This window comes from Lissotriton helveticus, chromosome 5_1 (genome assembly GCF_964261635.1).
Source record: "Lissotriton helveticus chromosome 5_1, aLisHel1.1, whole genome shotgun sequence".
Lineage (NCBI taxonomy): Eukaryota > Metazoa > Chordata > Amphibia > Caudata > Salamandridae > Lissotriton > Lissotriton helveticus.
Window position 1 is genome coordinate 1,045,352,535 of NC_136065.1, and position 17,806 is coordinate 1,045,370,340.

A 17,806-nucleotide genomic window follows, 5' to 3' on the forward strand; every position below is an offset into this window, starting at 1 on the left:
TGAGCACTACACAGCATTGTATACAACCACTAGGATGGGAAAATTGAACCTAGATGCATATTTGGACGATATATCGCTGGGGTGGTTGAACGATACACAGCGGACATTTGTGTGTGCCCCGTTCGAGCTTGACGAGGTCAGGGAAGCCATCATGCATAAGCAGTTGGGTAAGCCCACGGGGTCGGATGGTATCCCAGTCGAGTTTTATAAAACCTATACTGTGTGAGGTCTATGAGGATGCACTGGAGGTAGGGCGTCTTCCCCCTTCCATGAGAGAGGCGATCATCGTCTCCCTATTAAAACCAGGGAAAACACCGCACCACTGTGATTCGTATAGGCCCCTGTCACTGCTCAATTGTGATGTTAAAATATTAGCTAAGCTCATAGCTAATCGTCTCAGTCTACTCATGGAACATTTAATACTGCCTGACCAGTCGGGATTTGTGCCCGGGCATGCAACATCCCATAACTTGCGGACCCTATTCACAATATTGAATAACGTTTCTTCGGAGTTACCTTTGGCAGCAGTTTTTCTGGATGCCACAAAGGCTTTAGACTCCATTGAGTGGGACTATTTATTTGGTGTGATGTCCCGAATGGGATTCCCACCCTTTTCCTTTCCTGGATACGTTTGTTGTATTGCTCACCTACAGCTAGAATAGTGATTAATGGCAAAACTTCTGAGGGTTATTCAATAACGAGAGGTACGAGGCAGGGTTGCCCCCTGTCTCCCCTGTTGTTCGCGATCGCGGTGGAACCACTGGTGGCTAAATTGCGTCAGCACCACCGTGACAGAGCATTGCAATGCAACATGAGGCAGATATTGGTTTCCCTCTATGCGGACGACATTACACTCTACATACGAAACCCCCAACAGAACTTAAATATTATCCTTCGAGAATTTATAGTGTTTGGATTGCTTTCAGGGGTCCAGATAAACTGGGGTAAGTCCAGTATCTTTCCCCTTACTGATGCAATGAGTCGCTTTCCATTGGACTATCCGATGGCATGGTGCGAGGATGAACTGAAATATTTAGGCATCCGTGTGACGAGGGATAGAGATGAATTGATGCGTCTTAATTACGGGACCGCTATGGTTCGAATTGCGGATAATATATCAAAATGGATTACCCTCCTCTCTCCATGGCGGGCGTGTGTCTTTGGTAAAGATGGTTATATTATTTCAACTATTGTATATGTTTCTTAATATACCCTTTCACCCGGGGTCATTCTTTTTTAAACAGTTGCGGTCAGAAATGACGCGATTAGTGTGGGGGGGGGTAAAACCGCAAGATTACGGTGGGATGTATTGACGAGGCCCTATTCTCAGGGTGGATTTGGTGTACCTAATTTTGAATTAAACTATTACAGCGCACATGCGCATTATGCCCATTTTTTAGTGCATCAACCACGTTATATGCCCCAGGTGGCGGCGGAGCATTGGCTCACTCTTCCCTTCCCCATTGAGGCGGCGGTGTACATTCCGACCCCCACGCGGGATAAGACGCCGACCACAGTGAGTTGCACGGTGGTGGCCTGGGCACATGTGAGTAAGATGTTGGATGCGCCTATGCTTTACTCGCCATTGTTACCGCTGGTATATCATCCCGCCATGCCTCTTCTTCAGGAGACACTTTTCCACAAGTTTAAAGATCGCACTAGGATACACAACTGGGGGGACATGTATCAAGAGGGGTTATTCCGCACAGTGGCACACGTGTTCCAGAATATAACACAGACACCCCTAGAAACCTTCCTATACATTCGCCAGCGGCAGGGAATTCGCTCTATTACTCCTGATTTCCCTTCAGAGCCACCGACTTTTACACCGCTACAGCTGACACTTCGGAATGAGAAGGCTAAACGGCTGGTGTCAATACTATACAAAGCAGTACACACGCAGAAGATTGAGCAACCTGCAAAGGCAAGGGAAAGGTGGGACCTCGAACTGGGTATAACTCTGACGGATAAACAGTGGGAATTCTGCTAGCTGCAGACTGAGCGAATTTCAGCTAGCAGTAGGTTTAGGATTATCCCCTATAAATTCCTACAAAGACTGTATTATTGTTATTGTTATTGTTATATGTACTTCTAAAGCGTGACACTCATCCAACAAGGATATTACGGCGCTAAAATTGAACAGTAAACCATAAGCAAATTTCCAGGGACTACTATCATTCTATTTAGGGAATAATGCAGTTTTTAGTTTTTTTCTGAAAGTGAGGTAACAATCAGTACATCGTAGATCGATAGGCAAGTGTGAGAAGTTGGCCTGGTAGGGGATGTTTCCAATTCTGGAACCACCTACTACCTGACCAAACAATCCCTTATGGTGTCTGGTTGTAAGTCAACCTTATTAGACAAGCTATCCTAGGGGTAGCATGGACTAAGCAGCCTAAAGGCTTAACTTAAGAGGTCGTGTTAAGCGAGCTGTTTTACCACATACAATCCTGTAATACCAAATGAAAGGACACCACACAAGTATATATTATAAAAATATATGTATTTATTACTAAAAACAATCCCCAGTATTCTTTATGAATAAAGGGGCACAAGCGTTAAATCAAAAGCACTGTTTAAACATACAAGTTGCACAATTATGGATGAGGGCGGGTGGCCACTCAAACCATATACTAAACAAGTGGTATAAGAGATGCCACTCGAGCAGTGGTTAGGCCTAGGGCCTAGGGAATCGCTGGGAGCAGTCAGGACAAGCAATGCTGAAGTCGGGAATGGCCCTCGGGATTCGGGAGATGTGCGGAAAGCGCACGCATGCACCAATGTTAGCCAATGGTGCGTAAAAGTCAAAGAGTTAAAGTTTAAGGACACTTCCGCTGAACCTAGAGGAACAAAACTTAACACACAGACCCTAGAGGTGTGCACCAGTGTGGGAACACCGGCGGAGCAAAGTTACCTCACCCACAGGAACACAGGAAGTGGGTGCACAGGGTCGAAGTGGCGTCGGGTTTTGACACGCAGGCTCTTGGTGCTTGGAGCTGAAAGGGCTGCAGGCGGGTTAAAGATGAAGTGTCCGGTGGAGTCCAAGGGTGGACTCAAGTTGTAGAGTACCTGAAAGCAGAGGGGACAGAGTCTGGGTCACTCAGCAGTGACCAGGGTGGAACCAGGACGGAACCAGGCAATGTCGGGCGCAATCAGGTGGTCGTCGAGGAGCTTCTCTCCGCTGTCACGTGGGCTCTGGGGCATCTGCGACGTCCAGGAGCAGGTCACGATCTGTCCCACGCAGGCTCTCACCGTCGGTGCAGTCGGCTTCAAGTTTGGAGCAAACAAGCCTTGGTAAGAGCAATCCACGCAGGATCAGAAGATTGCTTCTCACTCGGACCAGGAAGGTCAGAGTCGGGGCTCCTTTTCAGGGGAGCTGGTGTGGATCTGGAGCAACCAGAATCACAAGTCTTCTTAGGTAGTTCGTCGGCACAGGGACCACAAGCCAGCTGGCAAGTGACCGGGCCAACGCGTTGAGCCAAATCGTGCCAAAGGGCCCCACGCAGCACTCGTCGAGTGTGGAGGGCTGAACTTCGGCTCAGGAGTAGCTCAGGGTGGGGGCTTCTCAAACCCCGGTGCACAGCTTCGAGGGTCACTCGTGGGCTGCACGGTCAGCGTCTCGTGGTCACTTCAAGATGGCGTGCCCCACGCTTCCGGTCGCCTCCACGGGTCTCAGCTTTGCAGGGACTGTGGATCGGGCTGTTAGAAGCTGGGCAGGCTTGATCTCGTCGATCTCAGTCGCTCGAGTTCCGGCGGGAACTGCAACTAAGTAGACGTCGAGGGCTGGATGGTGCCTGCTGCTGCAGGGTGGTCACTCCTTGACCACAAGGGAGATTCTTCGGGCTTCCACGTTGAGATGGAGGGCGAAGGGTCCAGAATATCGTTTCAAATGTTTCTTCCAGGAAATCTGATGTGCATTGGCACTGCTCCCACTCTTATTCGAATCTGGTGGGCGTGATTACCTGCTAGGTCCCCTCCTATGGGTGGGACCCAGGAAGTGGGTGGATACACCCCCTTCCTTTGATCCAGGCCGCCCTGGCACGAGGGCTGGAGTGCCCCAGAACCGGTTTGGCCGGATTATGCAAGGGGCAGCCTTGTGCGCCCCAGGCAGTGTCTGGTTTCTTTCAAACCTCCCTGCTACAATACACTATCTCCTGTCTGGAGGGCGGTGACACCCTCCTGTGACAGGAAACCCTTTGTCCAGGACCCCCTTGACTGAGTTTCGGTCAGCTCCAGGGGTCCAGACATTTGTCTGTGGCAGAGGCATCCATTTTGTGGATCTTAAGGCCTTTGGAGAAATCAACCGCATTAAAGTGAAGTAACATGTCTTACCCCTCTAGAGGGGTGGAATGCCATCCCCGTCGCCAGAACTGGCGAGGGGATGGTATTCCAAAGCGTATGACACCTTACACGACATGTTTTGATAAAGCCAAACCAAAGTTGCTAAATAACCGCGAGGATTATAAGGCACTTAATAGTATATGGTATGGCATTATCCTGAAACAGCTTAGGGATTTGTTCCCGACGGCTGCAGACAGGCTCAGCTCATGCTAGAGCTCCATCTCACATAAAACCATGCACCCAGCCTCCAGGATTGGTGAGGCCCGACTATAGGAGTGGCTCACAGGTTTACATGTGTCCAGATATAGGTTTAAACATAGGTATACTATATCTAAGCAAGGGGTGTGTACACCACCTTACCCCAGCTGAGTGATCAGCCAGTTGTGTCAATTTAAGAACCAGCCAGGGGTGGCAAAAGATATGCTGCAGCCCCTGGTAGGCCTTAGTGGCTCCTGTGCCCTGTGCACCTATAGTGCATTCTACAGGGGCTGACAAGGAGTCCATTTCCAATTGGTATGTGCCTATAGCACATGTGTCATTAATTTAGTGAGAGAACAGCAGGCTGGGGGTCTGATCAGCAGGCCCACAGCCTCAGTAGTCGAAAACCAGTGAAGCAAAAAGCAAAAATTTGGGGTGACCATAGGATAGCAGACCCTACTCTCCTACACAACCCCCCCCCAAACGCAGGGACATTAAACTAACCTTGACCAGATAAGTCTTCATGTTCTAAGTGGAAGTACCTGGAGAGACCATCTGCATTACCATGGTCAGTCCCTGGGCGGTGCTCCACTGTAAAGTCCATCCCCTGTAGGGAAATGGACCACCTGAGCAGTTTGGGATTTTCACCCTTCATCTGATTAAGCCATAAGAGGGGCTTATGGTCTGTTTGCACCAGGAAGTGAGTTCCAAACAAGTAGGACCTCAATTTCTTTAATGCCCAAACCACAGCAAAGGCCTCCCTCTCAATGGCTGACCAACGTTTTTCTCTTGGGGTTAGCCTCCTGCTAATGAAAGCAATTGGCTGGTCTTGACCATCTTGATTAAGTTGTGAGAGTACAGCTCCCACCCCCAACTCAGAAGCATCTGTCTGAACAATGAACTGTTTGGAGTAGTCAGGACTCTTTAGGATAGGTGCAGAGCACATGGCCTTCTTCAGGTCTTCAAATGCCTTCTGACAGCTAACTGTCCACTGAACCTTTTTTGGCATCTTCTTGGATGTCAAGTCATTTAATGGTGTCACTATAGACCCATAGTTTTTCACAAACTTTCTGTAATACCCAGTCAGGCCCAAGAAGGCTCTGACTTGTGTCTGGGTAACTGGAGGAGCCCAGTCCTGTATGGCCTGGATTTTGCTTTCCAGTGGCTGAACCTGGCCTCCACCTACTAGGTGGCCCAGGTATACAACCTTACTCTGCCCTATCTGGCACTTTGTGGCCTTGATAGTTAGGCCTGCCTTTTGCAGGGCCTCCAAAACTTTCTTCAGGTGGATCAGGTGATCCTCCCAGGTGGAGCTAAAGACAGCAATATCATCCAGATAAGCTGCACAAAAGTCATCCAACCCAGTAAGGACTTGGTTCACCAACCTTTGGAAAGTGGCAGGTGCATTCTTCAAACCAAAGGGCATTACCACAAACTGATAATGTCCACTAGGGGTAGAGAATGCTGTCTTGGCCTTTGACTCCTCAGCTAGTCTGATTTGCCAGTAGCCAGCTGTCAGATCAAATGTGCTCAGAAACTTGGCAGAAGCCAATCTGTCAATGAGCTCATCTGCTCTTGGAATGGGGTGAGCATCTGTCCTAGTGACAGCATTGAGACCCCTGTAATCCACGCAAAACCTCATTTCTCTCTTACCATCTTGGGTATGAGGTTTTGGCACCAGGACTACTGGGCTGGCCCATGGGCTCTCTGATGGCTCAATCACTCCAAGCTCCAACATCTTTTGCACCTCAGCCTTGATGCAATCCCTGACATGATCAGGTTGCCTGTAGATCTTATTCTTGACAGGCAGACTGTCACCAGTGTCCACAACATGGGTACACCAGTCAGTTTGGCTGGGTGTGAGTGAAAACATTTGCCTGTGAGCCTGCAAAACTTGTCTGCAGTCCCTCTGTTGTTGGTCAGTGAGGCTGCCTGCCAAGGCTACTCCATCAACTGAACCATCATCAGGGTTCTGAGAAAGCAGGTCTGGGAGAGGGTCACTCTCTTCCTCCTGTTCCCCATCTGTGGCCATGAGCAAGCTCATGTCCTCCCTGTCCACAAATGCTTTCAAGCGGTTCACATGGATTACCCTGTGAGGGCTCCTGGGTGTTCCAAAGTCTACCAAGTAGGTGACTTCCCCTTTCTTCTCAATAATAGGATAGGGTCCACTCCATTTGTCTTGGAGTGCTGCTGGAGCCACTGGCTCCAGTACCCATACCTTCTGTCCTGGTTGGAACTCTACCAGCACAGCCTTTTGGTCATGCCAAGCTTTCTGCAGTTCTTGGCTGGCCTCCAGGTTTTTGGATGCTCTTTCCATGTACTCAGCCATCCTGGAGCGGAGACCAAGTACATAGTCCACTATGTCTAGTTTGGGCTTTTTGAGAGGTAACTCCCATCCTTCCTTCACCAAACACAATGGACCTCTCACAGGGTGGCCAAACAAAAGTTCAAAAGGGCTGTAGCCAACCCCCTTCTGTGGGACCTCTCTGTAAGCAAAGAGCAGGCAGGGTAAAAGAATGTCCCATTTCCGCCTGAGCTTCTCTGGTAATCCTTTTATCATGCCTTTTAGGGTCTTGTTAAATCTCTCCACAAGCCCATTGCATTGTGGATGATATGGGGTGGTAAACTTATAGTTTACTCCACATTCCTTCCACATTGCTTTTAGATAGCTGGACATAAAATACGTCCCTCTATCTGATAGTACCTCCTTAGGAAAGCCCACTCTTGAGAAAACTGCAATGAGGGCCTTTGCCACCACAGGTGCTGTGGTAGTCCTTAGGGGAATAGCCTCTGGGTACCTGGTGGCATGATCCACTACCACCAGTATGAATCTGTTCCCAGATGCTGTTTGGGGGTCCATTGGACCCACAATATCAATTCCAACTCTCTCAAAGGGGACCCCCACCACAGGTAGTGGTATTAGGGGGGCCTTTGTTGTGCCACCTGACTTACCACTGGCTTGGCAAGTGACACAGGAGCGACAAAACTCCTTGACATCCTCTGACATGTGAGGCCAGTGAAAGTGTGGAACAAGCCTGTCCCACGTCTTGTTCTGGCCTAAGTGTCCTGCAAGGGGAATATCATGGGCCAAGGTAAGGAGGAATCCCCTAAACTGCAGAGGTATCACCAACCTCCTGGTCATGCCAGGCTTGGGGGCTCTAGCCTCTGAGTAAAGGAGTCCCTCATCCCAATACACAGTATGGGTACCTTGGGCATCCCCAGCAGCCTCAGCAGCAGCCTGCTGTCTGAGGGGTTCAAGGGAAGGGCAATCTAATTGAGCCTGCCTCAGGTCTGCCCTTGAGGGTCCCCCTGTCCCCAGAAACTCAACCTGGTCAGGTTCAAGCTCCTCAGAGACAGTCTCCTCTTGGACTGCAGAATCAGTTTCCTCTGAAACCTGATCCTCAACCTGGGGCAAGGTGGAAGGCGAGGCCTTTCCTCTCTTGCTCCTTCTCTTGGGTTGTGGCTGGTCTATTGTCTCAAGATCCACCACTGGTTCAGGAAGGCACTTCTTAGCCTGAGCCCTTGTCATGGCAAGGACATGCTCTGAAATCCCTAGCATTTCTGCATGAGTCCTGTACTCCACTTCTGACCATGCTGAGCTTTCAAGGTCATTGCCTAACAGACAGTCTACTGGTAGGTCTGCACTCACCACAACCTTCTTTAGGCCATCAACCCCTCCCCAGGAGAAGTTCACAACTGCCACACTATGGGAGGTAGTGGAGTTGCTTGCATTGGTTACTAGGTAGCTCTCTCCTAGTACAATCTGTCCAGGGTCCACAAAGCCAGGGGTCACCATGGTGACACTAGCACATGTGTCCCTGTAAGCTTGAGCCAGTTTCTCATTTATTAAGGGAGTCTGCCTGTATTTGCCCAGGTTAGTGGGGCTTACTGCAGTGGGCAACTCAATGTCCACATCATACAGGAGAACTGCCTGTGTAGGGACTCTGACTAGGCCAGATCCTACTTCAATACCCAGGGTCAACCCAGCTACACCCTTGGACTGTGTTCCACCACTGCTTACTGTACTTGGGGTTGCAGTTGCTTTAGGAGCTGTAGTGGTGGGAACTGGATTTGCCTTGGTGCACTCACTGCCCCAGTGTGAAACTGATTTGCAGGTATTACACCAAGGTGTCTTTGGACCTTTGTTGTTCTTCTTCTTCTTGTTACCATTTTGGGAACCACCCTCTTTACTATTAGTTTGGGGGCCTGAAGACTTCTGGTCTTTTTCTTTATCTTTCTGATTCTGATTACCACCCTTCTGGTCTGTTTTCTTCTGGTCACCACCTTGGTTCTGGGGTTTCTGCTTAATCCTTGTTCTGACCCATTTGTCTACCTTCTTTCCCAATTCTTGGGGAGAGGTCAGATCAGAGTCAATAAGGTATTGATGCAACAGCTGGTTTGTACAGTTATTAAGGATCTGTTCTCTCATCATAAGATTGTACAATCCTGTATAGTCTGAAACTTTACTTCCCTGCAACCAACCCTCCAAAGCCTTAGTGGCACACTCCACAAAATCAGTCCAGTCTTGAGTCTGTGCTTTCTGGGTGTCTCTGAACAACAACCTGTATTGCTCAGTGGTTAGGCCATACCCTTCAATGAGAGCACTCTTCAAAACAGAGTAGTTTTTGGCATCCTCAGGTCTAACTGTGAGGAGCCTGTCCCTCCCTTTCTCAGAAAAGGAGTACCACAAAATTGCAGCCCACTGATTCTCAGGAACCTGCTGTACCATGCAGGCTCTCTCAAGAGCAGTCATCCATTTGTGGATGTCATCCCCTTCTTTAAAGGGGGGCACAATTTTGGTCAGGTTTCTATTATCATAGGCCCTGTCTTTTTCTCTTGGAAAATTGCTGCCACCAGTGACATCTAAGCCACTTAATTTCTGCTCTCTTGCCAAGGCAAGTCTAGCTTGAGCCAAGGCTACCTCCTCCCTCTCTATCTGGAGTTTGACAGCCCTCATTCTGGCCCTATGCTCTAGCTTTTGAGAAGCATTCATGCCTCTCTGTGATTCTCTGGAGGCACTAGAAATATGAGAGTCCCCTGAGGGGGATCTCACTCTTCTGTTGCCTGGGAGAATAACATGTTGGGTTCTGGGGAGGTGCTGGCCCTCTCCATTCCCCAGTAGGTCCAAGTTGGCCTGGCTAAGCCTACCAACTGGAACCTGGCTACCCTGATCCTGTACTTCTAAGTCCTCAACATCTGAGTCCTCATCCAAGTCATCATCATCCTCCTCTTCAGGGGGATCAACTGCAGGGGGGTTCCCTCCAGTTCCTGTATCTAGGGAAGCTGCTTTTGCCTTCTCTAAGTCATCCTGTTCTAGGATTTCTACCAGGATTAGGCAGGTGGGGCTTCTGCCCCTTTTTAACCCTCTTGCTTTGCACAAGGCAATCAAGTCTCTGCGGGTTAGTTTGTCATATCCAAAAGTTGCCTGGGTAGGGTCAACTGTCACAGGACTAGACCCTGAGGCCTTTCCTGTGTCAGACATGGTTACTAGTGAGGTGTAAGTGGTGCACTTACCTACACTGAGTGTTTTCCTACTGGACCTTGCTAGTGAGTTGTAGTCAGGGGTGTGCTACTCCCTTCAACCTACAACTACTAAGTTCAGTAGAACTTAATATGCTAAGCTTTTGATTTTATATGTACCTAGAGGTACTTGATGTGATCTTTCAATTTGATATAAAGATTGCAATGGTAAAACAACAGCAAGCTCAAATCCGCACCGCTGCTCACCAATGTGAGAAGTTGGCCTGGTAGGGGATGTTTCCAATTCTGGAACCACCTACTACCTGACCAAACAATCCCTTATGGTGTCTGGTTGTAAGTCAACCTTATTAGACAAGCTATCCTAGGGGTAGCATGGACTAAGCAGCCTAAAGGCTTAACTTAAGAGGTCGTGTTAAGCGAGCTGTTTTACCACATACAATCCTGTAATACCAAATGAAAGGACACCACACAAGTATATATTATAAAAATATATGTATTTATTACTAAAAACAATCCCCAGTATTCTTTATGAATAAAGGGGCACAAGCGTTAAATCAAAAGCACTGTTTAAACATACAAGTTGCACAATTATGGATGAGGGCGGGTGGCCACTCAAACCATATACTAAACAAGTGGTATAAGAGATGCCACTCGAGCAGTGGTTAGGCCTAGGGCCTAGGGAATCGCTGGGAGCAGTCAGGACAAGCAATGCTGAAGTCGGGAATGGCCCTCGGGATTCGGGAGATGTGCGGAAAGCGCACGCATGCACCAATGTTAGCCAATGGTGCGTAAAAGTCAAAGAGTTAAAGTTTAAGGACACTTCCGCTGAACCTAGAGGAACAAAACTTAACACACAGACCCTAGAGGTGTGCACCAGTGTGGGAACACCGGCGGAGCAAAGTTACCTCACCCACAGGAAGTGGGTGCACAGGGTCGAAGTGGCGTCGGGTTTTGACACGCAGGCTCTTGGTGCTTGGAGCTGAAAGGGCTGCAGGCGGGTTAAAGATGAAGTGTCCGGTGGAGTCCAAGGGTGGACTCAAGTTGTAGAGTACCTGAAAGCAGAGGGGACAGAGTCTGGGTCACTCAGCAGTGACCAGGGTGGAACCAGGACGGAACCAGGCAATGTCGGGCGCAATCAGGTGGTCGTCGAGGAGCTTCTCTCCGCTGTCACGTGGGCTCTGGGGCATCTGCGACGTCCAGGAGCAGGTCACGATCTGTCCCACGCAGGCTCTCACCGTCGGTGCAGTCGGCTTCAAGTTTGGAGCAAACAAGCCTTGGTAAGAGCAATCCACGCAGGATCGGAAGATTGCTTCTCACTCGGACCAGGAAGGTCAGAGTCGGGGCTCCTTTTCAGGGGAGCTGGTGTGGATCTGGAGCAACCAGAATCACAAGTCTTCTTAGGTAGTTCGTCGGCACAGGGACCACAAGCCAGCTGGCAAGTGACCGGGCCAACGCGTTGAGCCAAATCGTGCCAAAGGGCCCCACGCAGCACTCGTCGAGTGTGGAGGGCTGAACTTCGGCTCAGGAGTAGCTCAGGGTGGGGGCTTCTCAAACCCCGGTGCACAGCTTCGAGGGTCACTCGTGGGCTGCACGGTCAGCGTCTCATGGTCACTTCAAGATGGCGTGCCCCACGCTTCCGGTCGCCTCCACGGGTCTCAGCTTTGCAGGGACTGTGGATCGGGCTGTTAGAAGCTGGGCAGGCTTAATCTCGTCGATCTCAGTCGCTCGAGTTCCGGCGGGAACTGCAACTAAGTAGACGTCGAGGGCTGGATGGTGCCTGCTGCTGCAGGGTGGTCACTCCTTGACCACAAGGGAGATTCTTCGGGCTTCCACGTTGAGATGGAGGGCGAAGGGTCCAGAATATCGTTTCAAATGTTTCTTCCAGGAAATCTGATGTGCATTGGCACTGCTCCCACTCTTATTCGAATCTGGTGGGCGTGATTACCTGCTAGGTCCCCTCCTATGGGTGGGACCCAGGAAGTGGGTGGATACACCCCCTTCCTTTGATCCAGGCCGCCCTGGCACGAGGGCTGGAGTGCCCCAGAACCGGTTTGGCCGGATTATGCAAGGGGCAGCCTTGTGCGCCCCAGGCAGTGTCTGGTTTCTTTCAAACCTCCCTGCTACAATACACTATCTCCTGTCTGGAGGGCGGTGACACCCTCCTGTGACAGGAAACCCTTTGTCCAGGACCCCCTTGACTGAGTTTCGGTCAGCTCCAGGGGTCCAGACATTTGTCTGTGGCAGAGGCATCCATTTTGTGGATCTTAAGGCCTTTGGAGAAATCAACCGCATTAAAGTGAAGTAACATGTCTTACCCCTCTAGAGGGGTGGAATGCCATCCCCGTCGCCAGAACTGGCGAGGCGATGGTATTCCAAAGCGTATGACACCTTACACGACATGTTTTGATAAAGCCAAACCAAAGTTGCTAAATAACCGCGAGGATTATAAGGCACTTAATAGTATATGGTATGGCATTATCCTGAAACAGCTTAGGGATTTGTTCCCGACGGCTGCAGACAGGCTCAGCTCATGCCAGAGCTCCATCTCACATAAAACCATGCACCCAGCCTCCAGGATTGGTGAGGCCCGACTATAGGAGTGGCTCACAGGTTTACATGTGTCCAGATATAGGTTTAGACATAGGTATACTATATCTAAGCAAGGGGTGTGTACACCACCTTACCCCAGCTGAGTGATCAGCCAGTTGTGTCAATTTAAGAACCAGCCAGGGGTGGCAAAAGATATGCTGCAGCCCCTGGTAGGCCTTAGTGGCTCCTGTGCCCTGTGCACCTATAGTGCATTCTACAGGGGCTGACAAGGAGTCCATTTCCAATTGGTATGTGCCTATAGCACATGTGTCATTAATTTAGTGAGAGAACAGCAGGCTGGGGGTCTGATCAGCAGGCCCACAGCCTCAGTAGTCGAAAACCAGTGAAGCAAAAAGCAAAAATTTGGGGTGACCATAGGATAGCAGACCCTACTCTCCTACAGCAAGTCATTCCAACACTTAGCGGCAAGGTGCAAAAAGGCACGTCCACCCATCCTGGATAATTTTATTCGTGTGGTGACTGCTTTAGCTGTGGCTTGTGAACGTAAGTTCCGAACTGGGGCATAGAGCTTGATTCTGTTCCGCAGGATGTAAGGACCAGTATTATGCAAAGTTTTATGAGCGAAGCACAGCATTTTGAAAGATGTTCTTTGCCTCATAGGCAGCCCAGCCAGAATGTATAGATACAAATTGAGGGATACCGACTCGTGTGATAGGTGTCATGTTGAAGGCGCTGACTTCCTGCACTTGGCATGAGGCTGTCCGGAGATATATAAGTATTCGGCGCAGATTTTTCAGGCTCTGTCCACTATGATTAATGCCCGGATTGACATGTCCCCACTGATGGCTTTATTTGGGGTAAGTGGAGCGGCTAAGGGCGGAACATCGTAAATTTGTGGCCTTGGCGTTGCTTCAAGCTAAAAGGGGAGTGGCATGCCACTGGGGAAGAGGGAGAGCACCCAAGTTTAAGCTGTGGCTTCATGATCTAATATATTGTCAGGAACAGCAGACGATCTATGCGGAACTTCTGCCACCTACATCAAGGCCCCCACGATATTTGGGTACCACTGCAATGTTATCTATTGTCCCACTCTCCGAGCAGTCCTTCCGGGGCGGAGTAAGCCTGTTCGAGAGCAGGAACTATTAAATGTCAATGTGGACTATCAGGAGTTGGTTACACCAGCTGGACTAGACCTGAGGGAGGGTTTGGGTGCTAGCTGCCTCACTAGTGGTTGACCTGTTGGGTTGTGGTGGAGGTGCCCCCTTGCCCACCTACCCTTTCCTCAATATGACCTGTTCTAGTCCCTGGGTTTCTATTGTTTCATTTCTTTTGTAATGGGTGTGTAATTTATCTGACTGGTTTGCTCTGATATAACAACGTTGAACAATGTAACAGGAAATAATTGATTTGCAAGACGAACACTAAATGTATGTTTATGACACATTGAAATAGCTGTATGTATATGACAACATGTGTACCACGTTTATGGTTGTTTTCTAAAAATCAATAAAAAGATTTTCACAAAAAAAAAACACTTTATCCAAATGAGCTTCCCATGACAGCATCATCAAACACCTTCCCTTCCAGCGGAAATCTCAAACATGACAGTCGCTGGAAATCTTCCAGACAGCAACTTCGTCTTCAGGCCCAGCTCCAACCCTAGGAATCGGGGTCTCCCTGCTACTGTGGTAAATAGACTTCCACCACACTGTCAGCAGACACACTAGAAATCATTGCTTATAGCAGGCACACTGCCCACTGTTGGAAATGGCAGACACGCTGTCAACCAACGGTAATGGCAGACACGCTGTCAACCAACGGTAATGGCAGACACGCTGTCAACCAACGGTAATGGCAAACACGCTGTCAACCAACGGTAATGGCAGACACTCTGTCAACCAAGGGTAATGGCAGACACACTGTCAACCAAAGGTAATGGCAGACACGCTATCGACCAAAGGTAATAGCAGACACGCTGTCAACCAAAGGTAGTGGCAGACATGCTGTCAACCAACGGTAATGGCAGACATGCTGTCAACCAACGGTAATGGCAGACACGCTGTCAACCAACGGTAATGGCAGACACGCTGTCAACCAACGGTAATGGCAGACACACTGTCAACCAACGGTAATGGCAGACACTCTGTCAACCAACGGTAATGGCAGGCATGCTGTCAACCAAAGGTAATGGCAGACAAGCTGTTAACCAACGCTATTGTGGTAAACAGACTTCCACCACACAGTCAGCAGACACACTGGAAATCATTGCTTATAGCAGGCACACTGCCCACTGTTGGAAATGGCAGACCCGCTATCAACCAACGGTAATGGCAGACATGCTATCAACCAAAGGTAATGGCAGACACGCTGTCAACCAACGGTAATGGCAGACACGCTGTCAACCAACGGTAATGGCAGACACGCTGTCAACCAACGGAAATGGCAGACACTCTATCAACCAAAGGTACTGGCAGACACGCTGTCAACCAAAGGTAATGGCAGACATGCTGTCAACCAAAGGTAGTGGCAGACACATTGTCAACCAACGGTAATGGCAGACACGCTGTCAACCAACGATAATGGCAGACACTCTGTCAACCAAAGGTAATGACAGACACGCTGTCAACCAACGGTAATGGCAGACACGCTGTCGACCAAAGGTAATGGCAGACACGCTGTTAACCAAAGATAATGGCAGACACGCTGTCAACCAACGGTAATGGCAGACACGCTGTCAACCAACGGTAATGGCAGACACTCTGTCAACCAAAGGTAATGGCAGACACGCTGTCAACCAACGGTAATGCAGACACGCTGTCAACCAACGGTAATGCAGACACGCTGTCAACCAAAGGTAATGGCAGACACGTTGTCAACCAACGTTAATGGCAGACACGCTGTCAACCAACAGTGATGGCAGACACTCTGTCAACCAAAGGTAATGGCAGACACGCTGTCAACCAACGGTAATGGCAGACACTCTGTCAACCAAAGGTAATGGCAGACACGCTGTCAACCAACGGTAATGGCAGACACGCTGTCAACCAACGGTAATGGCAGACACGCTGTCAACCAACGGTAATGGCAGACACTCTGTCAACCAACGGTAATGGCAGACACGCTGTCAACCAACGGTAATGGCAGACACGCTGTCAACCAACGGTAATGGCAGACACGCTATCAACCAAAGGTAATGGCAGACACGCTGTCCCCCAACGGTAATGGCAGACACGCTGTCAACCAACGGTAATGGCAAACACTCTATCAACCAAAGGTAATGGCAGACACGCTGTCAACTAATGGTAATGGCAGACACACTATCAACCAACGATAATGGCAGACACACTACCAACCGCTGGCAATGGCAGACACACTATCAAACAGTGACAATGGAAGACACGCTATCAACCATTGGTAATGGTAAACAGACTACCCATTATTGGTAATGACAGACACACCATCCATCATTGGTAATGGCAGTCCATGCTTCTTGGGGCCACTAGTCAATATAAGATTCATTAATATCATCAACCAGTTTTTCTTGCTTAGAAATTCTCCCTTGAAATGTGCTCACCACTGGCTTAATCATAAATTGAGAAACCTCCTACCTCTTAGGACAAAAACTATTTGCACTGAAATTCCTATATACCAGGAAACGAAACCCCAGCTCATACTATAAACATCCCTGCATGACTCTATATCCTGGCTAATTGACAAAGTATGATGTTACAACGTTCATACAGGGTGTTTTTATCAAAAATAAACAAAACCATGAAATTGGACTCTGCCTGTTCAGGCTTCTGTCCTCCCTGCTGCCTGATCCATCAACCCTACTCTTCCGCGTGGGCTCCCTGCCTGCTCAGCACTCTGCCTGCTCCTTCATCTGCCCTCTCTGCTGCCTGCTTCAGCCACCCTGCTCATCTGCTTGCGCTCTGCCTGCCCAGACCTCTGAGATCTCTGTGCCTACTCGGCCTCTAATGTCTGGGTGCCCGGGTGAGGTAAACTGCGCATCAGAGAAGGCAGACACTTTGAGGAGTTGTGTGCACGGGGTATTCAACACTTGCCAGCTTTTTAGCCTTCCTCGCTCTGAAATTGTCGCTGCACTTACAAAACTACAAATGAACCGCAGGCGCCCTTCGCAGGGACCCACAGCAGCAGCGCAGCACTCTCTGTGCAGGCACACAAAGTAGACGCACTGACAGACAGACACAAACCTATCCATGCACAGTGTGCCCTGCCCGCATGTACGCTGCTGTCACATTGGATAGCGCTCCCTACTTCTGTTTAGGTGCAGAAGAGCTTTGTACAGAACTGTGTGAATGTATGCACACGGGTACAAACTGCGTACGTATGTTAAAACAGACACTGTGCATGAACACTGCACAGGGAACTAGCACACGTAGAGACGTGAAGTAATCTGGTATTTGTACATAGACACGCACATGTATGTACGCACCTAGATATCCACACAACTTGTAAATCACGGTCCAAAGACCACGAACATGTACATATGGAAACGTGTTAGACATCCACATTTAAAAATTAAATCGTATCATAGCAGTATTCTACGGACGCTTACACGCCCGGCACCCCCCACACATGCGGGCAATGCATATGTATGTCACGTATGCCCTTCCGCAGGGAAGATGACACAGCAGGAGCGGGGCCTTTGACATGAAAAGTTTTGTGTTTGCAATAGGGTACAGTGGACAGGACTTGATTAGAAGCAGCATTCCGGCCCGGAGGCCCATATGGGTATGAGTGTTATGTTTTGAACAGATGGTGTTTGTCAACGGTGCCTATTGAAAATACGTGACTTGCTATCAGTGACTACAAGTACCAGCATGCCGGGAGAACCGCACACCTGTGAGCCATGAAATGAGTGCATGTGCATAAATACTTTCAAGCCGTTTAAGCTGTTGAACACCATTTTCCTCTGATGAAGGAGCCATAGTGCTCTGAAACGCGTCAGGATTAAAGGACATTACTTTGAACTCTGAAATGGTATGCTGTTTGTATATCCCTTGTCCTGGTCAGCAGACTCCAGGAAACCTACAATATGAGTCTCACACTGGTGCAATGACAACATCAATAAAATAGGCTGACTGCAATACTCAGTAAGCTTTTTTTTATCATGGCACAGCAGAAATTAGGCAACTCAGAATATAGGCCATGGTCATTTGGCAAACCAGACACCATAAGCAATCTTGCAGGCAGGAAAGCATCATCATATCAT

At 49.2% G+C, this 17,806-nt stretch overlaps 1 protein-coding gene across 2 annotated transcripts in view; it reads right to left on the reverse strand.

Moving 5' to 3' along the window:
- UBTD1 (ubiquitin domain containing 1) overlaps positions 1 to 17,806 on the reverse strand; it is a 280,225-nt gene that overhangs the window by 53,009 nt on the left and 209,410 nt on the right. The window contains exon 2 of one of the 2 annotated variants that reach the window (XM_078643576.1): positions 16,483 to 16,656. The exons of the other annotated variant lie outside the window; for it this stretch is intronic. Within the exon in view, the coding sequence (XP_078499702.1) occupies positions 16,483 to 16,656 (174 nt within the window). The remainder of the gene's footprint in view (positions 1 to 16,482; positions 16,657 to 17,806) is intronic. 2 annotated transcript variants of the gene reach the window in all.